The sequence below is a fragment of the Megalobrama amblycephala genome, linkage group LG1, assembly GCF_018812025.1.
Source record: "Megalobrama amblycephala isolate DHTTF-2021 linkage group LG1, ASM1881202v1, whole genome shotgun sequence".
NCBI lineage: Eukaryota > Metazoa > Chordata > Actinopteri > Cypriniformes > Xenocyprididae > Megalobrama > Megalobrama amblycephala.
Genome location: NC_063044.1, coordinates 48,224,461 through 48,249,678, shown reverse-complemented (window position 1 = coordinate 48,249,678; position 25,218 = coordinate 48,224,461). Strand labels below are relative to the sequence as shown.

General features: G+C 36.6%; 1 protein-coding gene across 3 annotated transcripts in view; it reads right to left on the bottom strand.

Moving 5' to 3' along the window:
- The window catches only part of wnk4b (WNK lysine deficient protein kinase 4b), a 72,953-nt gene extending 51,158 nt beyond the window's left edge, over positions 1-21,795 (bottom strand). For 2 of the 3 annotated variants that reach the window (XM_048197757.1, XM_048197767.1), the window contains exon 1: positions 20,790-21,795. In XM_048197757.1, coding sequence (XP_048053714.1) covers positions 20,790-21,428 — 639 coding nt within the window. In that variant the 5' untranslated portion in view covers positions 21,429-21,795. Of the gene's footprint in view, positions 1-7,301; positions 7,341-20,789 lie in introns of those variants that run through there. The other variant, XM_048197773.1, reaches the window with a different exon arrangement.
- Positions 21,796-25,218: the final 3,423 nt, after the last annotated feature.

Genomic DNA, 25,218 nt, shown 5'->3' with positions numbered 1-25,218 from the left:
GCCAGAGGAACGATGGATGATTTCTCCATTGCGTAAGAGACGAATCGGTCTGGAACTAACAGACCCAATGCCTCACTGGAAGCTTCCTCTCTATCTCTCTCCAAATTATGAAAGTCCAAGATTTATGGATCACCAAAACTCCACGAACAGCCTCTTGCTGTAATACAAAACAGACTGTACAGTTAAAATTGACAAGGTGGAAATGAGGTGTGGAAATATCTGCTCATTTCCACAATGCTGTTTTGTTTGTCTGAACAGAACCAGACCCTGAGAAGTCATATCACCGGTTTGACATTATTAAACAAGGAAAAAGTCTGATGCACGAATCTGACATCATTCATTGGTTAGAAAAAATCGTGAACACTTACAAAATGTATTACTAAAGCAGGACTGCACAATGCATGGGAAGATATGCATAAAACCTACTAAAATTAAATTTAACTTCAATTGCAGTCTTGAAGTAAAAGTGATATTGTAATTGATATTGATATATGAAATTCACTGCACTTTTTACATCACTTTAATTGAAGAAAATTGAGTTAAAACTCTGAAACTTGGGTAAAAATAAAATAAAATAAAAAGGTAATTCTATTCTATGTTTTTTAACCACTTTAATAAGACCGGATGGAGCGCCGGCGCTCCCATTTGCGTGTCTCTCTTTAAGAGCCAATAAAAACTGAACTCATATAGGTAGCACAAAAATTCTTTTTGCATACAAAAACAAAGACTTTACACGTTCAGATCAAGCCTCCAACATGCTTCTGTTGCGTTGTTTTCACCCTCTAATGAGTCTGAGTAATATGCATTTACAACAAAAACAGCACAGCCGCTAACTGAATACAAATATGTAAATTTCACGTGCTCATAACTTCATGAAAAATGCACAGATTATTTAAAGCAGATTCTCATGATTAAAATTAACCTAAATATTATCAACATAATATATTGCGTTGATCACAAGATATTACTCACGGAATGATTTAACTTGGCTAAAAACATGTCTCGCATCTTTCCGGGATGCATTGTGTATTCAATGTTCCCGGACCCATCCATGTTCGTTTTCCAACATGGAATAACACAAAATAGGTATCATCTTAAAGCGTAGAATCTCATCTTTTTAATGCATCTAACCATTTTGAAAAACTCCTAACGAGTGCTGAGAAGCACCTCTAAACCGGAGTTTACCGCCCGTGGGCGCTATCTGGCTGCAAAAAATGAATAACAACTTATTCAACTATACTTTATGCTATCACCACTATCACCAGATGCAGCTCACATGAAGGAGAGCATCACCAAAAAAATATTTTTTTTCCTATCTTATTGCCTTCCTGAGTTATTCCATGTCAAATAAAAAAAAAATGAAAAATTAGAAAAAAAAACTTTTCTCAGCAGTTTCTCACCATGAAAATGTCCAAATGTAATGTAATTTATATTTTCTAAAAGTGTTCTATCAAATGATACCTACCTTTTGACTCTCCTTGCTACAGTTTTGGAGTTATGAGTCTTTACTTTTGTGTTTGACGCTCAGAAAAAAAAAACTCTAAAAAAGCCTTCAGGTCTTAAAGGGTTAAAGAGTTAGTTCACCCAAAAATTAAAATTATTTCATTAATTACTCACCCTCATGTCGTTGCATACCCGTCCATCTTCAGAACACAAATTAAGATATTTTTGATAAAATCCAATGGCTCAGTGAGGCCTCCATTGCCACAAAATAATTAACACTTTCAGATCCCCAGAAAGCTACTAAAGACACATTTAAATCAGTTCATGTGACTACAGTGGTTCAACCTTAACATTATAAAGGGACGAGAATATTTTTTGTGCTCCAAAAAACAAAATAACAACTTTATTCAACAACATCTAGTGATTGGCGATTTCGAAACACCGGTTCATGAAGCTTCAAAGCTTTACGAATATTTTGTTTTGAATCAGCTGTTCAGAGCACCAAAGTCATGTGATTTCAGTAAACGAGGCTTCTTTACGTCATAAGTGTTTTGAAATTTCAATGGTTCACGTGACTCTTGCAGTTTCATTCATGCTCTGAACCACTGATTCGAAACAAAATATTCGTAAAGCTTCAAAGCGTCATGAAGCAGTGTTTTGAAATCACCCATCACTAGATATTGTTGAATAAAGTCGTTATTTTTTTTTTTGGCACACAAAAAGTATTCTCGTCACTTCATACATTAAGGTTGAACCACTGTGGTCACATGAACCGTTTTAATTGTCTTTAGTAGCTTTCTGGGCATCTGAAAGTGTTAATTATCTTGCCGTCAATGGAGGCCTCACTGAGCCATCGGATTTCATCAAAAATATCTTAATTTGTCTTCAGAAGATGAACGAAGGTCTTACAGGTGTAGAACGACATGAGGGTGAGTAATTAATGACATAATTTTCATTAATGGGTGAACTAACCCTTTAATGGTGAAGAAATTGAGTTGAAATTCTAATATCTGAGTAAAAATAAATGAATGGATACATGAATTAAATATTCAGTGCCTATCCTATTCTATCTAACTAAAAAATTAACTGAACTTTTTAGATCACAAACTAAAAATTGAGTAAAAATTTTATTACGAACATTATTTATAGTGTATAAAAAGACAACTCAAAATATGAGAAGAATTTGGCTTGTTGGACTAATATACTAATCAAATAACTAACAAACAAAGAGAAAATTAATTTCATGTGCTTTTTTTATTCCCTTGACAGGAGCTGATAACAAGTTTCTCTATGATCTGATTCTGCTCTATTTTCTTTCACAGGTTTGCACTTCTAAATGATAGTAAGTTGTTCTTGAGGCGTTGGTGTGATTCATTCCTCTTTACTAGTCGAGTGTGTACGTCCTGCCTGAGGGAAGGGAGGCCGTCTGGTGGCTGTGTGGAATGTCTCATTAAAGCAGCATCTCGCTCATAAAGCTCTCAGATCTATAAAGGGAACTGGAGATCCAGAGCGTCTAGATGTTCCCTATTATAAGATTTCACTGGAGCCTCTGGCAGCACTTGTACTAGATTACCACCATACCCCTCTGGATAACAGCTAAAGTCAGAGCCAGCAACAACAACAACAAGAAAGCATCTATCAATCGAGTGAAGGTTCATTTTCAACAAAGAAGCGTGGTGTAAATCAACAAGCTTTGTGACCCTGTGCCCTGAGAATAAGGAGATAATAAGCACTTGATCATATTTTTTCTTTGGCAACTGCAGGCTGTTAAAATACTGGCAGAACCATAAGGGTTTATTATTTTCCAGCAGTAACAGGGAACAATTTTGCTGCCATCATATTTCAGCATCTGTTTACTACAATAGTGAGGGGTGGTTGGTTTTAAGTTAATGTATCCAACTGAGCTGGTGTTGCATCTTTAATCCCAAACAGTATTGATAAATGTATGTTTTTAACCCCGAAGTCTTTTTATTCTGGCCCGAGAACAGAAGCTGGGAGCTACTGAATATGAATATAAGATGGAAATTATGTTTGACAGACACAAAATGACATTGCTTGAGGTGCCATGTACTGCAAGTAAATCTGAAATACAGTACTCTCCAAAAGAAAAAAGATATTGTATTATTTTGTGATGTCTCTGTGATGGTTTTGAAAACCCTAGAGAAAAAACATGTGGTTTGATGGTATTAGCGGGTATGTGGGGGTTTTATATGTGTCTATATTAAAGGATTAGTTCACTTTCAAATGAAAATTGCCCCAAGCTTTACTCACCATCAAGCTATCCTAGGTGTATATGACTTTCTTCTTTCTGATAAACACTCTCTGAGATATTTTAATAAATATCCTGACGCATCCGAGTTTTATTATGGCAGTAAATGGGACCAATGAGTTTGAAGCTCAAGAAGTTGTCTCCATCCACATCCATCCATCATAAACATACTCCAAACTGCTCCAGGGGGTTAATAAAGGCCTTCTGAAGCAAAGCGGTGCGTTTCTGTAAAAAAATAGCCATATTTAACAAATTAAGAAGTAAAATGTCTAGCTTCCGCTAGACAGCCTACCGTATTCAAGTTGCGAAGAAAGTGTAAACTGGTGTTGCGTCAGTTAAGCTTTTTCCATAAGTTGAACAGGGAAGGCATAGGATGTAGCATAAGCTTTTTGAACTGCAAGAGTTTTACACTTTCTTCGTACCTTGAATACAGAAGGCGGTCTGGCGGAAGCTACATATTTTACTTTATAAGGGGACGTTCACACAGAACGCGTTTTTCTATTTCAATGCGCTACTTTCCCATTGTTTTTCTATGTAAACACGCGCTTGACGGACATGCATGACCGTTACGCTCACGTCTCGCGTATTTTGCAGTGTCTCGCACATGAGCGCCGCGTTTTTAAGAATTTCAACTTTTACACGCAGCGCCGCTCATCAATGTCAGTTCCAAAACAGTGGACCAATCAGAAGAACTCGGAGGCGGGGCAAGCGTTGCGAGCTTCTGTTTACAGTAGCAAGTTGGCATGACAACTGTTTTATTTGACGGCAACATGGCGGAGTAGGCGCTCATTATTATCTTATTTTCTTTTTTTCCATGTCAAAACTTGTATCTGTCAATTCTGGTATTCCTATTATTTCCGTTATTGTCGTTATTGCATCACGTCTCAAAGGCGCGTCTCGAGACGCTCGCGTTCTACACTGCGCTTTTTTTAAAACCACTCCTGAGCGCTGCGTCTCACGTTTTTAGACGCAAAGACGCGTTCTGTGTGAACGGCCCCTAACTTGTTAAATATGGATTTTTTTTTTTTTACAGAAACACACCGCTTCGCTTCAGAAGGCCTTTATTAACCCCCTGGAGCCGTGTGGAGTATGTTTATGATGGATGGATGTGGATGGAGACACCTTCTTGAGCTTCAAACTCATTGGTCCCGTTTACTGCCATAATAAAACTCGGATGCATCAGAATATTTATTAAAATGTCTCAGAGAGTGTTTATCAGAAAGAAGAAAGTCATATACACCCAGGATGGCTTGAGGGTGAGTAATCTTTGGGCTAATTTTCATTTGAAAGTGAACTAATCCTTTAATATATTTTGTTTTTTTTTGAACAATCAAGCATGAAAACCTATTCTATACACACCAAAAACAAAATCAAGACTTCATAAAAGGGCATAATAGGACCCCTTTAAATTAGCGCTCAAATAATTTTACATGTGGACAAAACATTTCTTGGCAACCGCCTAAATAACATAATACGAATCATTATTACATAATCAGTTTTATTCACAAATCTTGAGTCACTTCCAAAGATTAAAAAATAATAAATTCTCATAGACTCTGTGACTCTCTCTCATCCGTAAGTGTCACTTAACAGAGCCTGAACAAGCGTCACCACATGCACAGCCCACAGTGGCAAGATCAGGTAATTATATAAATCCACTATGACAAATTACTCTCGCTCGTTTATAAATCATTTTCCATCATATTATCCATCCATAGAGAAGGAACCATGACTCACAGTTCTAATATGCACAGGGTGTGTGCAATAAATCATACACAGCAATCCAATCCATACTGCCAGTGTAGCTGACAATCCAGGCAAAAACAATGTGTGGGAATCAGTGTGGAACAGACAACTAACCTGATTACTTCCATCTCTTAAAATACTCCTGTATGTTCTGTAAATGCAAAATAACAGTTAAACGCTTCTGTAAATAACTTTCCTGCACAGTTCTGTATAATGAAGAGCTCAAGTACATGATAGTCAAATGCAAGAACAAGGCCACATATTCTTCCGTAGACACTTATCTTTTTTAAGAAGAAGATATACTGTACACGTGTAGCTTTTTGTACTTCCCCTGAAGTCTACTTATACTGTTATAATATTACTCAATGTTTTTCTTGCACCAAAACAGTCATTTTTTGTTATAAACAGTAATTTCCCACTTTCTCTCTGACTAAATTAAATGTAATAAAAGCTTGTTAACTTAAATAATCAAAAAAATGGCATATGGTCTTGTCAAAGGAGGAAAGTATATCCATATGCATCCTATTCTGTAGTTAATAAAGCTTCAGAAGTTATTAGAAATTAAACACTGTGTCCATGAAGCATGAGCTTACACGTCAGCTTAACCCGGGCCAGGATACACGGTCACCGTGACTGGAAATTGCCAGTGTTTATGAAACAAAATGACACTGAATACAGACTTAAATGCAATGCCAACAATAAGAGATAATGATTTTCCCTTCACATGAAGGATCATAAACATCGGGTTTATCTCAGTTTGAACTGTCACTAATGCAATACAAATATAAATCAAAACTCTTTTTACTAGAGAGTGTTGACGCACTCAGTGGTCGAAAATGACCTCTTAAAAATTATTGCGTTCAAGTCATGTTGGAACTATCGTAATTACAAGACAAATTTTCTGAGTTGGATTTTCCATGTCAACTAAAGAATTATGGCGGGAACAAAAAGGTATTGATCATAAGTTATTAAGTGATTGAGAATGTTGGTGTGGAATACCAATACAACTCGCCAAAACATACTAAACATCTGATTGTATGACCAAAATGTGCGATAGTGCTTTAAAAAGAGAGGTAGAAATATCAAATTGGCCACCACATTCATTTTTCTCCTTCAAAATCACTTAAATGCACATCCAATCATAATTATGGCTCATAAATATGGTCCAAGAGTACTTGAATGCAGCATGAGGTCATTTCAAAATCAATCGGAAGCACATTTAACAATTTACATTTCACCTGGGATTGACAGAATAATATGAATTGCTTAATTCAAGACTAATTGCATAAAAACCTGTTTGGGATTCATGTGTTTGTCATATCACCTCTGGTAACATCAATATTGTGAAATTATGTGATTAAGCGATTATCCTCCTGAAAAGATTTCCCAAAGGAACGTACGTTAGTACATTGCTCTTAACCTGAGTGAATAAGAACAAATTAATCTTGACTCATCATATTGAAAATGAAAAATCAAGTCAATTGCATTGTGGGGTGTAATATTCTACACAGCGTGCTCTAAATGCGTAATACACATTTAGATAAATGTGCTATGTATTATGCACAGTATATACTACAGAAATAGTAGTATGCTAGTGTTTTGTCCTTAAAGGGATAGTTCACCTCCCAAAAATATTCAATTATATGAACAGAAAGAGTGGAAACGTTGTTCAAAATATCTTCCACACAAGTAAGTCATCCAGGTTTGAAACTGTGTCATCCTCCATGCTTGTTTGGTCACTGACTAAACAATATATCAGAGTACGGCTGAGATTTAATCTGCGTTTGAATCCAGTGTGGTCACATGTTCTAACTGGGTAATAGATTTAAATGTGAACTCTCACCCTCCATTGAAGACAGCAGTTGTTGTTTCATTATACAGAAACAAAACAGCGAGCAGCCGTGGTCCTACAAAAGACAGAATGAATGTGTGAAGTGTACAGAGGACTGCAGGGTGTGCGTACAAGGGCACAAACACTACTGCGGGGAAAATGCGTGTGTTTGATTGTGTGGGGGCGTGAGTAAATTGTATGCATGCATCTAAGGACAAGTTTGCACAGCTGAATTATTGCATGCTGCAAATAAAAAACAATTGTACTGCATACTGAATGACGTAAAACGTGTAATCTAATATTTCCAAAACTTGTTCACATCTGATCTAATCCACTCTGACTGAAACAAAAGCATAATTTCCATACAATTGTGGCTAGTAACGGATTTTACAACCTATAAATTATATCAGATTTGAGTCAGAAAATAAACATTACTACAACTTTTTTTTCACATATCTGATTGTTCCATTAAAAAAAGAAATCACAAAAAATGTGAATATTAATATTCAATAATTTAATGAAAATACTACTAGGAAGACAAAAAGTCTCTATAAAGAAGATTACAATAAATATGTAAACTATCATGGTTTGCAACATAATGCTGTCAATTTAACACATTAATTTATTAACACTTTGAACAATAAAGCCAGAGATGATTAGTATTTTTTATATTTATTGTGATCTATCACTGTCAGAAATTATACTTCCTGTAAATGAAAATATTTTCAGGGGTATTTTTTTACCTTTTTCTAAGCTTATTTAATATGTATGTAATCTTAAATGTTAAATTCTTAAATTTAGTCAATTAAATTAGGGTTATGTGACACTATAGGCTGTTACCAATTAAATCAATATCAACCAAAACCATCTTTGCACTGCAAAGGTGGCAAAGAAGCTGCACCTGAAGTTGCTTTTAGATGCTTTTATGCAGTTTAATGCTGCTCAGAGGGCAGTAAATGCATTTACACAGCAACTGCAATTGCATAATGTAATGAGAATAATGTCTTAAACATAACATTTTGAATACAGAAATATGAAATGAATGACAAAATGAAACAATACTTGGATTATGAATTATCGCCAGTAGGCGATTCAACCGATTTGCTCAAAATGCTGATTTTTTTTTTAGGAATAAAAAAGTGGCTGTCTATATATGGGTCACTGAATCACTCACTCAACCAATTCATTCAAAGACTCGGATTCATTCAGGAATGAAGCACCGCTCTGTGCTCCTATGCTGCGAGTCAGTGGCACAACAGTTCTGTGGCTTTGGTTTGGAAGTTTAGCTAACAGAGAAAATAAAACACACCGTTTTGAGTGAAATCAATGAACACTCAATATTAATAAAATAACCTGAGCGTATTGCCTAAAACAAAAGTTATGACTGCTGCATTGACACTTAAGCAGCGGATGACTATTATTCTGTTGCGCGAAACAGGAATAACTGATGACGGCACGATGTTTGATGTTTGGTTGACCAATCAGTGGAAAGAGGCTTTTTGTTCCCGCCCATATAGAGTTACTGATTTGAGTTACACACCTGTTTGTAGCTGCGTTATCTTTTTTTCCTTCATTTCTTTTCCAGCGTACACTTCTGGGCAAAAAAATTTGGGCCAAGCCAAAAATGGCAAAATATTTAGTGATCTTTTAATGGTCCTAACCATTTTAATCACAAATAACTGATCAGGAAATTAGCAAGAAATACTGTAGATTAAGTAACTTAGCACAGAATAGCCTTCCCCAATTTGCAGACAGTCTTTTTACAGGAAGAAGAGTCAGTGTTGTTCCACTCGAGGTTGATGGCTTCAAACTGTTCATGAATAGTTGAAAAATGTCTCCAAGTTCATCTGAGTTTAATGTGAGTTCAAATATTCACTATTGAGTTGTAATCTGGACTCTGACCAGGAGCATTGTCTTGAAAAATATCATCTGATCATTCCTCTTTACATAACAACTCTTCATTTGTGGGCAAAAAGCCATTCTGCAATATTCTCCTCTACTCCAAAGCATTAAGTGACTTTTCAATGTGAAGTACTGCAGCTCACCATGCATTTATTATTATATTTCTCAGCAGATGTTCGAAGACACGGCTCTGGAGCCTCACCATGCAACTCGTGTTTCATTGTGATTCATCACTCCACACACAACTTCCCATTTTCTGCCAAAACTTCATTCTGTCTTTGATGTTTTGAAATAGCAATACCTTTTTAAGCAGTGCTTTTTAAGTTTGCTAATTTCCTGAACAATAATTTGTGGTTAAGACAATTAAAAGCTTAGTGTTTAGCCATTTTGGGCTTCTTCTTTTTTTTGCGCAGGAGTGTATAGTCCTCTGTATTCTTGGTTGTCCATTCTCATCATTATATGGAGGTTGTTCTGTTTGTGTATCAAGTGTTTAAAGTTGCCTGAGTATTTCTTACAGCTGCAATTGGATCCTTTTTTGTCAACCCAGCGTGACACAAATAATGATTAATTAATTTCCATTTAATGTCATTTTTTTCAATTAAAATATTTTATTGACAGCTGAATTGAAAATATAACACACACTGTGAAGGCTAAAAGATGTTAGAGATCCAGATATAACTCATCTGAATTTGCAACACTCTGTACTAAAATACTCGAGTTACTGTAAACGAGCGATCAGAGTATGACAACACCAGATCTGATGTAATCTCAAAAGATACACAGTTCACATGCTTTTAAGTCACTACATAAAAATACACAGTGTTACAAACTCTGTGTACAAAAGTTGCACAAAAATGAGTGTATTTTTGTCAGTGGTGAGGAAGGGAGTGTTATATTAATGGTTAGCAACACTGATAATGGTATGCATAGCCTATTTTGATTGTGTTATCTCATTCATACAGACTAACATATGACACGTGAGCAGATGAGACTTCATTTTCCATACAACGCGAGTATGGAAGCAGCAACACATTACAACATCTTCAAGAAGAAATGATTTAAGCCGGACACAAAGATCCACAAGGAACTAGGGAGAAAAGAATATAACACCACAGGTATTGCAGTAGTACAGACAGACGGGATCAAGCCCTGGCAACCTTCCAACAGCAACAGATCTGCATGTGATGAGATAGCATCAATAGCGAGTCTATGAATATCCTGCATTCACCTGTTGCTAATCCCACTGGCTCCTCAATGACACGTGATATCTGGAAAATGTCCATGTCAGAGGATGCTGTAAATTATGACATTTTCATAGAGGAAGAAAAGACATTTATATAAAGAAAAGAATAACATACAGTCTAGTGGCCAGATGCAAAAAGCCAATGAAACTTCTTCCGTCTGGTTTAGCCAAGACTCTTCTCGTGATTTACAGTGGTGAAGCCCTAACCTAATTTTACATACTTTTGACTTGTCCATACTGCACCTTATTTTTGTCAAAAAAAGAGCTACATTTAACAGGAAGATACAATCTGATTGATATGTAAAGTGACCAACCACAGTTCATTAACTTTAAGTTTTACATCTCTCAGTTTTCATCATCTCCAAATTCTACCGACAGTTTTGACAATTAATAGATAGTTTGATAGTAAAGTTTTAAATATGAAGGAAGAAAAAAAAAACTAAACTTGGTATTTATCTGATTTTCCTGGTTAAGTTAACATTACATAAAAAGAGAGACCAAATACAATTCTATTTTGTATTTTTACACTATGTAATGTTCTATTTATTAAAACCAAGTATATTAAACATATATATTATTTATAAACTAATATTCAGCTTTTCTTTTTCACTCATCACAGACACGAAGATGAATCTTTAATTTCACCACGCTGATTACTCACTAACCCCCCCCCCCCCCCCCCCCCCCCCCCCATACACACACACACACACACATATACATATACACACAAACAATTCAATTATTGCAAATGAGATGCTGAAATCTTAGACTGCATTTAAAAATATATATATATATATCATGTGTACTACACTGCCAGATCGCAAACACTGTTACTGTGTCAGTCTCAAACATACGTAACTCTGGAAGTGCTGCCAATAACCTTACATCTCTCTTTCATAAATGGTCTTTCAGGCAGTGTTTAATCATTAAATGGGACACCTAAAGACAGAAAACACATCACAAGAATAGCATTTCTCTGTGCTTGGTGTCTGGTTTGCCCAGCCTTGCTGACATTAAGCTACAAGGGCAGGGCAGAGCTGTGGTTTGTTTAAAGTACAAACAGGTGGAAAGGTTTCATGTAACCATCAACTTTAAAGCCCTGTTTGCAAATACAAAAGATACAATTTGGAGATATTATGTGTAAACATATTAGCTAAGGTCAAAATTTTTAGCTACTGTAAAAATTGAAAATGTTTTATGTTGTTTGTAAAATTATAAATGCCTTTATTGTCACTTTTGATCAATTTTAATGTGTCCTTGCCTAATCATTTTTTCATGTAACTACTTACCTTACCACAAAATTTTGAATGGTAGTGTATCACAGTTTCCACAAAAATATTAAGCAGCACAACTGTTTTCAGCATTGATAATAAGAAGAAGAAATGTTTCTTAAAGGATTAGTTCACCCAAAAATGAAATTTCTGTCATTAATTACTCACCTTCATGTCGTTCCACACCCGTAAGACCTTTGTTTGTCTTCGGAACACAAATTAAGATATTTTTGATGAAATCTAGGGTATCTGATCCACACATAGGCAGCAACAACATTGTACCTTTTGAGATCCAGAAAGGTATTAAAGACATCATTAAAACCGGCAATGTGACTACAATGGTTCAACCTTAATATTATGAAGCGATGATAATACTGTTTGTTCGCAAAAACAGAACAAAAATGACAACTTTATTGAACAAATTCGTCTGTCATACTACTACGCTATTTTCGTTGCAGAGCTTCGGTGTTTATGTCTGAACAAGGGCTCAGTATTGGCCGGCTTCTGTGTCAGCATCACACGCATGCGTCGTGCTGCTCACGCGACCAGAGCCGACCAACACTGAGCTGCCATTCGGACATAAACACCGAAGCTCTGCAACGAAAATAACGTAGCAGTATGACAGTGGACAGATGAATTTGATGAATAAAGTCATTATTTTTGTTTTGTTTTTGTGCACATAAAGTATTCTCGTCACTTATAACATTAAGGTTGAACCACTGTAGTCACATCAACGGTATTAACGATGTCTTTAGTACCTTTCTGGACCTCAAAAGGTGCAATGTCAACAAACTAAGGTATTATTGGTTGGGACTACATGAGGCTGAGTAATTAATGACAGAAAAATCATTTTTGGGTGAACTAACCCTTTAAGCATCAAATCAGTATATCAGACTGATTTCTGAAGGATCATGTGACACTGAAGACTGGAGTAATGATGCTGAAAATTCAGCTTTGCTTTCATAGAAATAAATTACATTTTAAAATATATTCAAATAGATAAATTATTTAAAAATGTAATAATATTCCACAATACTGTTTTTTTTTAATCAAATAAATGCAACCTTCCTCAAAACATAAAAATCGTAGTAGTATAGAGTAGTATATTAACATTTCATCAGGGCTGAATGCATTATTTTGACTGTAAACATCAAAAGGCTTTTACGTTTCCCAAAATGCTCTTAGAAACTTGATTTCCCAGGAAACAAAAGCTTTGAGTTAAGCTCATATGTGATATAATCTCCAAGGTCCCCACAAGTATGAATATGTAGCATTTGATAGCCTTGTGAAGAGCCAATGAAAGTAAATGTTAATGTTGGCTTCCCAGAACCAAACACGTCTGCCGTCACTCTCATTGCTGATAACGTAACACCTCAATACCTGTTGATACTTTCATGTGAAATACAGCATCCTGGGTCTGAGCTACAGTCACACAAGCTATTATGCCTCATAAAACAGCGGGTGACCAATACCACAGCCAGAGGAAGTTGCAATTAGGAAGAATGTTGCACTGCTTAACCATCTATATAGACAGACAGAGATTTTTGGATGTGTGACTCACACAGCTAATTATCATCTACTATTGTTGGAATAAGACAATATTTCCATAGTTGAAGAAATTTCCCTACCACTTTTTTTTTGAAGGGAAGCTTATCACTTGGCCTGAAAGGGCCACACCTTTAGTTGAAAGGTCAGTTTGCAATATAGGATCCAAAACATAGTTAAATCAGCGGAAAACATATGGTTTCTGTCTAAGTGGCCTGTCAGGCATGTATGGAAAGTGATGACATGTCATACAATCAGCTTTTTTACCATGCAAGATTCTCAGGGAAAGTGAGGCATTTCCTGATATGAAACATATCAAACTATCTGACAACAAATTAAATCAAAATAGAAGGTTTGTAGCTTTTAGTCCAAGTCTTTTAGCATCTACATGCTAGGTGTAAGTCCTAAAAGTTGACAGGCATTAAATATTATAATATATTAAGGAAAATGGACCAAATATACAGATGGTTCGTCTTGTTCGCAGAGGCATAAGGAATGTGGCAAGTAGCAAAACACGGTTTTGCTGGGCTGTGATGTACACTGAATGCTATTAGCTAAAAAAAAAAAAAAAAAAAAAAAAGAGAACTACCATTTTAATATGTCCTGCCCCAACCTCCTCCTCAATCGGAAATCAATTAAAGAAAGAAAATTGTGTTCAGAAAATATTTCAAGGGTTTTTATTAGAAATGTATAGTAACTCCATTTTACATTTTATTAGCACAAAGCTATTTAGTCAAAAGTGAGTTAACCAAAAAACTAGTAGAACCCTTGGTTTGTTGTTAAAAAAAAAGAAAAAAGTATGCAGATTAAAAAGTTAGTTTGTCAATATTTTAGATGCAGCATTCAATGCAAGAATAAAAGGGTGGAACATTCTCATTGATTGACAAATGTTTTAGTGCAGGTTATAAGTCCTCAACATGTTTGGTTCAATTTCCAGAAAGAGAGAAAAGCTAAAATATCAGCTAAAAGTTAATTTCAGACGTCACATGAAAATCTAAAAGAGAAAAGCAGCAGGATAAAGTCTCACAGTTGGCTGGGAAAAAAACTGATATGCTACACAACTGATGCCACAGCATAGCTCCAGGGCCACAGGCTTTGTGTGAGAAGTTTTTGGAATGACGAAAAAGTAGGAGTGACATGTCATTCAAGAGCAGAACGCGTGGCGAAGCAAGGCACGGTCTAATGATGTGTTGGGCAACAAATCTTCTTTTCACCAGCTGTTGTTGCCCTTTATCCTTTTATGAATGCTTTTCATGTCTGACTTCATTGGAATAAGTGAGATAAAGGGTTTGAAATGAGCAGCATCAGCTGGTGAAATCCACCTGCTGTGCTGAATTATAATGGGTTGTATTCAAGCCATCAAAATTATGACTTTTAGGCACTGCTATCTTTAATCACACAGTTATTAAGGTCAAAATATTGACTTGACAAAGAGGAGAATTAGTTACATTGAACACTAGGAACTGGTTGTGAAGCAGTTCATTTGGGATTTAAAGAGAAACTCAAGAGATATTCAGGCTGGTTTTTACATTATACAAAGCCTTGGGGAGTTGGCAAACACTTATGCAGCCTGCAGTTCAGAAAGATGATGAATGTTTGGGAGGAAACGACTTTTTCAGAGTTAATCCACCTTCAAAAGCCACAAGCCTGCAGCTCTTTTTTATAACGCTAGTGCAAATAAATATTATGTACTTATCCATAAATAAGATCTACTGGTGCTGTGCTATTGAAAAATAAACATGACAAAAATAGTTTAGACATGAATAGACAACAGAAAAAAATTACAAGAATATATTTAACAGAGATTTCCATCAACAGAGATTTCTGTTTCAATTAAAGCACAAAACAATGCAATGCGTAATTCAAAATACGGGTAAAACATCTGTGAAAAATCAATATGGAAAATTCCTTCACTAACACAGTAGCCTATTATGATGGCTATATGGTGACTTTTTTGTGCAGTTACAAATTATATTTCATCCATTTACATTTCAAGCTGGACGACGCACCTCCACACGCTTCCACTGTAGAAAGGTAAAGTCGCCGATGTCCCAATTTGGCACTGACATTTTGTGCTGATTTGAGACCAGAGTCTGCACAGTAGTGAACTCGGGACCCGAATCTGCGCCGTAGTGAGCATGAAGTGGAGCCGCGTGCTATCAAAGTCCTTGCCCACATTCCCGCAGAATCAGTTAGTATAGTTTACTGCCGAACAACTCATTATGTTGGAGTGAAATAAACAGTTATGGAAATGTAGAAATTACAGTTAAAGCTCCAATCTCCTCTCGAAAATCTCAAAAAAAGCCCTTTGGTGCCTCAGTGACTACAGCTGTCAATCACAGCTGTCAATCATGATGTAACATCCCTGTTTTTATAGCATCAAATAACTAACTAAAACTAAACTTGTTTAAAAAAGCTGACACTTGAACTAACATCAGCATGACAAAAACTACATAAAATGACAGAAGCCATCTTTGGAAAATAATTATTTGAAGTGTAATTTAATCGTTTAGTTTGTCTCACGTCCCATTTCATTACATGGGGAGGGTGGGGTTTATGACCTATACCGGGACCAACCACCTGGGGGCGATCGAGGCGCTTTGGCTTCACTTTTCAGGACTTGTGCGGCACACTCTAAAAAACGCTGGGTTAAAAACAACCCAAGTTGGGTTGGAAATAGACAAACCCAGCAATTGGGTTGTTTTAACCCAGTGGTTGGGTTAAATGTTTGCCCAACCTGCTGGGTAGTTTTATTAAACTAAACTATTGTTTAAAAATTACTGTATTAATAAATTACTTGTTTAAAATTAATGAACCCAAATTACGTTGGAAATTAACATTTATTAAATTGCTTATTAATTAATGTTCACCTTTTGATTATTATCGTTGCCTCTAGTAATGATGTGTCTGATTTTTAATTTCCAACATATTTTGGGTTCATTTTAAGCCAGCCATATAGTCATTTTTAAACAATAGTTGGGTTAAATAAAACTGCCCAGGACATTGGGCAAACATTTAACCCAGTCGCTGGGTTTGTCCATTTTCAACCCAACTTGGGTTGTTTTTAACCCAGCATTTTTAGAGTGCATGCTTGGTCTGCACAGGTTTTTTGAATTAATTAAATTAACCCACCTACACAACTGGCTGACCCTAAGCTAGCTATAGTATAAACACACCACATAGACCATCTGTTACACACTTTGACATACTTGTTTCCACCCTCCCCCTCAAGTTCTGGGGCCAATGTCAGTCTGGCTTGTCAATTACATTCTATCTCTATCCAACCTAACCACCTGACAGACATGTGAGTCCCTACATCTCCGCCCCTGTGCCCCCCTCTACAGGAAACATAATATCAGACCCTACAGCTTGGCCATGTGGACCTGTGAATTAGACAACAAGTGTGAGACACGGCCACAGCATGCTCAGCCTCTAATCAGTGAGCAGCAGAAATGAGGCGGAGATAGGCATGTAAAAATATGTCTATATGTTTAAAAGACAAACTAAAAATGCATATTTACATAAAGTGGGAATAACTTTTGCAATCCGATTCTAATCTATCTGTAAGGAATTTATCACAAAAAAAATATAATTCCAAAACAAAATTTGCACAAAAAAAAAAAAAAAATGATTCAACATAAGTCACAGGGTCTTAAAGGATTAGTTCATTTTCAAAAAAACATTTCCTGATAATTTACTCACTCCCATGTCATCCAAGATGGTCATGTCTTTCTTTCTTCAGTCAGATGAAAACATTCCAGGATTATTCTCCTTATAGTGGACTTCAATGGCCTCCAGACGGTTGAAGGTCAAAATTACAGTTTCAGTGCAGCTTCAAAGGGCTTTAAACGATACCAGACGAGGAATAAGAGTCTTATCTAGAGAAACCATCGAAACTGCACTTTCGTATTGTTCAAAAAGCTTACGCTGTATGTCCTACGCCTTCCCTATTCAACTTAAGCCGAGGACACATTTAACGATTGTAAGGCCGATTTATGAATGTAAATTGAAACTTATGACCGATCGCGCTCAAACGCGTCCGTGAATCAGCGATTACAGTCAGCATTCAAATCCCGTGTGTAAGTATTTAAATCTGCTTCAGTCGCAGGAAACAATCGCTGTGTGTTGAGCACAGTCTTAGAATGTTTTAACTAGTCGTTAAACGTGTGCTCGGCTTTACGGAACGAACGCAGCGCCAGTTCCGTTTTTTTCCGTAAGTAGAATAGGGAAGGCGTAGGACATACAGCGTACGCTTTTTGAAGAATATGGAAAGCAGAAGCACGTGCAAGGCGATCATTTGTGTTTATAAAGCATATACTGTTGTATTTTTTTCAAAAATGACCAATCGTTTCACTAGATAAGACCCTTATTCCTCATCTGGTATCGTTTAAAGCTGCACTGAAACTGTAATTTTGACCTTCAACCATTTGGAGACCATTGAAGTCCACTATAAGGAGAATAATCCTGGAACCTTCAGTTCTTTTCCACTGAAGAAAGAAAGACATAAACATCTTGGATGACATGAGGGTGAGTAAATTATCAGGAAAATTTTATTTAAAAGTGGACTAATCCTTTAAACACACATATAAGGGTGATTCCTACACATGCATTGAATGAGCAGCAGTGCACCCAAGCTCTGGGTTAAGTCATTCTTAACTTTGATCTCCCTTCACGTCAGCTATCATGAAAGAGACATTGTTGTGTGAGAGACTTCAATCCCATTAGCAGCCTTAAGTCTCAAAGCAAATCTTGTCTCATTTACACAGAGCATGAAGCCATCCTCAGTGGTCACAAACCACTGTCACCATGGCAGCTCTCCTCCACCAGATGACCATTTATCAAGGTAATAAAGCACTGCATTCTGGATAAAATAAATGCCCTACTCTTTCAAGAAGATTAGCTCAATGAGCATGCCACGGGCGGTAAATGACACATTCTGAGGTGAGATAAGCAGGCGGAAAAAGGAACTCAGATCAAATTGGGAAAGCAATGAGTGGCCAGGGGCCGGCAGTCTGGGAAAGTTACAAAACCATTTCTCTGGCTGTTCAAAAGCATCCTTTTTCTAACAAGACAGACAACATGTCCTGTGAGCACAAGGAGAGACTCCAAGTGCTGTTGACAACAGTCAGCAGAACAGTCAGTGCCTCCTCTAAAGCTACATTCACAATACAGGCCTTAATGTTCAGATTTTTCTTTTTACTCATATCCAATATTCTGCCATATTTGCAAGAGTACATCAAGGAAAAAAAGAAAATAGATAAAGAAGCACTTATCAGTAACTCGCAGCGCACCAATGTTGACAGATCATCAGCTGCTTTGTCCAAGAAAAGTGCCACTGGCAATGAATGACAACAATAGCAATGTGAACCTGCGCAGTGATGAGTTAAATTAAAGAAATACATGAACTGAAGTCTAATAGTCTATGCTGAGCTCTTTGTACAGTAGTGATTTTGATTCAGGACCCGCATTTTACATAATGTGATGACCTAACACAGTACCAAATTGTTTATTGTACAAAAGTGAACAAAAATGTCCTTAAAATCTTAACATTAAGGGGTAAACAGACTTTTGTGTGTATATATATATATCGTATATATATAATGTTGTATCATGTCTTTTGGGTCATGTTTTCTTTCAGAGGCGTAGCTTTTTTCATATTTTTCAAGGATGAGAGTATGTCACCCAACCTGTTCACATTGGCATCTGGCTAATCACCCAACCTGTTCACATTGGCATCTGGCTAATTTGGTTAACTTCTACCAAGTTATACCTGAAAACAGAGTTAGGTCATTCAATCTTTGACGTCAACAACAAACAATATGGGAAGCATTTTCTCCTTCCTTTAAAAAGTTGATTTAGAGTAATTTGCTATCCTAAATACAGTTAATTGCATATTATTTTTTGCATTGTTTGTTTTCTTGACATCTACAACCCCATCTGACTCTCCAATCCACCAAATGTGAACCACATATGAACCCAGATCTAGAGTGATTTTAGCCAAAAACAGATTTGAAAGGCTTAGAATCAGATCGGTGACCTTTCCATCTGTAGTGTGCACTTGGCATGTTTTAGTATGCAAGTTTTTGCTGAAAAAAAAAAAAAATTTACTTGACTACTATCATAACCTAATATCTGCCTAGTAACCACAGCATGTGACATCTTGCATATCAGAAAGCCTGAGAGAAGGTCTCTCTTGTCCATTGTCCATTACAGGTTACAAATAAGCTTGCGGACATCAGACAAAACAACATAGAGGAGATTTCAGCATCACAAAAAGAAAGTTCCTAATGCACCAAAGACTAATATAGAAAGAGGCTATCAATGAAAAATTCTAGGTTTTGGACTCAAGACGAAAGCATAATTAACAGAACACATACATATACCTAAAATTAAGGCCTATATCAGACACTCTACCACATTCAATTCAATCGACATCCATTTGTAAAGTTAAAAATAACAGACATCATCCAGCAGATTTGATCCACATGATTTATACTGTATCAAGCACTGTGCTGCTTATAAACTAATAAGCTTATTTAGAGCCTGAACTATCCGTATTATAAATTGTTTGACAATCCACACAAAAAGGTATTAAACTAGAGGAAAGTTCAACCTTAGCTGTCTGAGGTGCAAATAAAAATAGGTTAACCCATCTATATTTACCACTGAAAAATGCAACCTTGAGCTAGTCTTTCCTGACCTCAACCTACTGACTTTCCATGTGAGTAGATGCCTCTTAGGATGAGATTATGCATTTTCAATGTGTCAATCAAGTGACATCTGAATTTTTAGAAAGCCACTGCCTTGATTAGACTGTAATGTCACATGCTGATAAAACCTATCAACTGCCTTGCAAAGTAACATCTGACATCAGTGTCCCTATCATTTCCAGTGAAGAACAGATGCAGAGGGAATCTGACAACTATAGAAAGATAACAAATACTTTCATCCATTCATCATAGGGTGAGCCTATCAGCTGGTTGCAGTCATTGTATAACACAAAGACAATCTAAATGCTATCACTGCTTATTCTTATTTTAAAGAGGCCTACACCCTTGCTCATCACCACCGCCTCATCATCACAAGATTATGACCATACAGACTTGCTCTGGTTCTTACCTGATGGCTCCAATACACAAATATGCTGTACTGCTAATAAAACAATTAAGACATCCTCTAAAAGGACGTTCAAGAAAAAGGTTGGGAGTCTTAAAAGTAGTAGTAGTAGTAGTATTTTAGTTAGAATTATATATCAAAACAACGTTTTATTAACAAAAAAAAAAATGTACAAGTTAGTTACCAAGTGTGCTAAATGCAAAGCAGGCCTACTCGATAAAGCCTAAGTACATCCTGTCATTATTATAGATTTACACATTACAGATATATCAAAAAAAGTCATTGGTGTTTTGTTTAAAACGTCTTTAAAATATTCCCAACTTCGCTAGGGGCGCCATAAGACAATTTCGTTTGCACGAGGAGAACCTCAACCGACTCACTGACAGAAAATTTGACCCCCCATGAAACTTTTAGATTCCTTACCTGCAGTTCACACCAAGCGACCTCCACGGTGGTCTCCGTATCCAAGCCTTTGTAGACGGTCTTAAAAGACCCCCTTCCGATCTCAATGTTGAATTTCAGAAACCTTCCATCAGGTGAAGTCGCCACAGCTTTAGTCTCAACCTCATCCTTTTCCTCCTGCTCGCGTTTACTCTCAAACAGGGCTCTTGACAAAACAGCTTTCTTCTGGGTGCTTTCATCATCGGAGTCCGAGCTGGCATCAGCCTCCTGTGCGCTGGGCTCCTCGGTGGCCCAGGAATCAGTCGGTCGCGGGTCCGAGTCTTGCGTCTCAGGTGGTGAGCTGGAGACAGGTGACATTGGAGGTGAAGAGTCCGTCTTTTTCTCCTCGTTGGTACTTTCCGATAAAATGTTGTCGGCTGACCATGAAAGAGTTTTCGTCAATGGTGCGATGCTCTCCTGTTGCTCTACGTCCATGGTATGGAGTTTGTTAAACCTGTAGGCATTTCTCCTGGAGTTTGCCGAGTGTCTCCTTCGTCTCGGCGGCAGGCGAGCTGGGAAGAACGAGTCCGCGTCAAAACCTGCAGGCAACTTCGGGAAGCCAAGACCAGCCATATCAACCTCAGCCTGTGACATTGTTGTGGATATCTCTGCAGTTAACATTAGAATTGCAGCGCATAACCTAGTGCATTCTGAATTTCTCTGTGCGTTTACATTTAGCTCAACTATATCCCCCAAACCATAACAAAAGGTTCTCTGAAAAAAGTCAGCGCGACTATAAATTAAATGCGAACGTTCTGTAGAAATATTACGAAAGCAAATGATAGTAGTATAATTATTCGGTCATTTGAATAATTCGAATATCATGGCGTGACTGTCGAGCGTCTCCACGGAGCGCGCGTTGTGCCTTCGCTTTCCAAGTGCAAGTGTCTAGTACGCTACTCTGCTCCTCTGGTTGCTCCTCCCCGCGGAAAAACACCTTAGTAATTAAGTCTGTGAGGGACCACTAACAGTCAAGCTACATTGCCATAAATGCAATCCCTCGTGTCTTAAACAGATTACAGTCGTCTATTATGGCAAGCCGTTTAAACATTTATTCTTTAAAATTTTATTTTTGTGTTAATTCATTATATTTAATTATATTTGTGTTAATTTATTATATTTAAGTAACTATCCCCTTCATTAGGTTCATACTAGTTCTTATTGCCAAAATGACTATATCTGTTTAATTAGTATTTATTCAATAAACACTTTTCCTTTGATAGCTTCAAGGGATAGTTCACCCAAAAATGAAAATTTGATGTTTATCTGCTTACCCCCAGCACATCCAAGATGTAGGTGACTTTGTTTCTTCAGTAGAACACAAATGATGATTTTTAACTGCAACCGTTGCCGTCTGTCAGTCAAATAATGGGAGTGAATGGGAACTCGATCAATAAGAGTCAAAAAACAAAAATACTCATTGAAGTATAAGCGCGAGACATCACTGCCGTTGTCAGAGCACGATCAGACCTCACTAACCGAATGCTGAACGCAGTTGGACATAGTGGTGTTTTAGAGGTAAAAATTGATTTAAATACTGTTCAGTTTCTCTGAACAGTAGAAACTGAACAGTCAACCTTGCGGCTCATGACGACACATTGATATCCAAAGACACGAAACAATCGGTTTGTGTGAGAAACTGAACAGTATTTAAATCAATTTTTACCTCTAAAACACCACTATGTCCAACTGTGTTCAGCATTCGGTTAGTGAGGTCTGATCGCGCTCTGACAACGGCAGTGATGTCTCGCGCTTATACTTCAATGAGTATTTTTGTTTTTTCGACTCTTATTGATAGAGTTCCTATTCACTTGCATTATTTGACTGACAGACGGCAACGGTTGCAGTTAAAAATCATCATTTGTGTTCTACTGAAGAAACAAAGTCACCTAAATCTTGGATGCACTGGGGGTAAGCAGATAAACATCAAATTTTCATTTTTGGGTGAACTATCCCTTTAAGTCAAGTACGCTAACTGGGTAACAAATTGCACATTTTTAAAAATTGCCATTGAATTCCATGAGGATCTGAAGTTCAGATATATTCACCCCAGATCATTTCAGTTCACTCTAGTTGTTAATATCTGAACCACAGATCAAATTTTGCAATTTATTACCAGTAACATAATGGAACTATTGAGAAAGTGACTGCAATATAAGTACTAGTGAATAGTCACTATTTGAATACATACTTGTAAGGATAAATGCTAGCAAGTCACAAATGAATTACTTAAAAGCAGAAATAAAAATTCTATAAAAGATTCTAGTTAGTTTTAAGGAATAAATGCTGAAACTGCTTGCCACATGTCTATTGCACAAGTTACTTTGGGTTTGTTTGATGCAAGATCATTACAAACTCAGTAGGTTGAACTCAGTGCAGGGAAACCCAGATCTTTGAAATCATGCAGCTCTGAATTCAAGAAACAGCTGCTTAATGAAAATCCAAAAGGCACGTATTCAAACCTCCCCATTTAACAAACCGAACAGATTAATTTATTTCTGATTGATTGGTCAAGCTTCAGACTGTCATTCTCAAATTCTCTCTGATCACTGAAAATGATTAAATCCTGCAGTATTCCATGAATTTGAAGTGCATGCAAGAATCATGATAAAAATCAATACGTGAACCCATCAGCCTTTTCTAAATATTGGGGAGAACGTGCCCCCCTCAACATGTTTATGACCCCAATAAGTAGGCCATACATAACAGAAACTAATAATAGCTGGTCAGCTGATGAGCAGTATCAGAGTTGCATAAACATAGACACCAGGTGTAATGAAAAACCTCTTCACGGCATGTTGATGTAAACTCAGATGTGTGCCACACATCGATACGCATCGGTATTGCTCTAGCTAAGACGTACGGTGAACTTGTTTGACAATATAGTACATGACAAATGGGATCATGTGACTATTAATATGATCCTGTTCACATACAGCAGCAATCGCTGAAACTTTTCCACACCAGTCATTTGTCTATCTCTGTCAGTGTCTTTGTTATTATGCTTTAGTTTCCTAGCAATTAGCTGATGCCCAATTAAAGGACATGGACTGGGAAGCGTGAGGGTCTAGCCACTCGAGCACAGGTCATCTGTTTCCTACTGGATGTGTGTTTTTATTGGCTTAAATACTCTAGGGATTAACTCTGACTTGTCTTGTTCTACCAGAGGGCCACCAGGGAGATTTTATCTGCAGCGACAGGTGACTTGACAACAGTGTTTATGTTCATTTAGACAACACTGAACACAGGAGCACTGAACACTCAGGGGAAACAGAATAGGGATAATTCACTCAAAAAGTCATCAATTATTCAATCACCAAAAAAATGTATCCAAACAACATTGGACACCATTGACTTCATTATATCTTAAAAATAAAGGTTATTTATTGGAATCTATGGTTCCATGAAGCACCTTTAACCTTTCCATTGGACAAAAGGTTTTTATAGTGGAAAAAGTTCTTTAGATTAATAAAATGTTCTTCATGCTTCATTCTTTTAAGAACAGTTCACAGTTCAAAAAGGTTCTCTTATGGCATCACTGTGAAAACCACCATTTGGAACCTTTAAGAGTTTATAGAACAAAAAAGACTTTCTTTTAAATGTTGCCATGGACCACAAAACCAGTCATAAGGGTACATTTTTTTTAATTGAGATGTATACATCATCTGAAAGATCCATTGACGTATGGTTTGTTAGGACAGGACAATATTTGTCCAAGATACAACTATTTGAAAATCTGGAATTCGAGAGTGCAAAAAAAAAAGAAAAAAAAGAAATTGAGAAAATGGCCTTTAAAGTTGTCCAAATGAAGTCCTTAGCAATGCATATCCACTCACAAAAATTATTTTTTGATTTATTTATGGTAGAAAATTTACAAAATATCTTCATGGAACATGATCTTTACTTAATATCCTAATGATTTTTGGCATAAAAGAAAAATCAATCATTTTTACCCATACAATGTATTGTTGGCTATTGCTACAAATATACCTGTGTGACTTATGACTGGTTTTGTGGTCCAGGTTCACAATTATGTTCTTTTGTGTTTCACAGAAAAAACAAAGTCATCCAGTTTTGGAAATGAAGTGAATAACATGACAGTGAATAAATGGACAGAATTTTCTCTTTTGGGTACACTGTAAAACTGAACAATGAAATTGATTAAATGAAATGAGTTTGTTTCACTCAAATAATAATGAAAGTTCATTGTACTTAATAAAAAAAAGTTGTGTGAAATCAAAATTTCATTGTAGTAAGCTAAACTTAATATGATTGAGTTGAGTTGAGTTGCAGCAGATTTCTAATTCCCAGCATGCTCTGTGTCATACTGTATAAATAAATGTTGAAATGAAGTGTTATTTTATGTGGTTTTGTACAAGATTAGCATAGGGAGACATACGTTCTGTTGGGA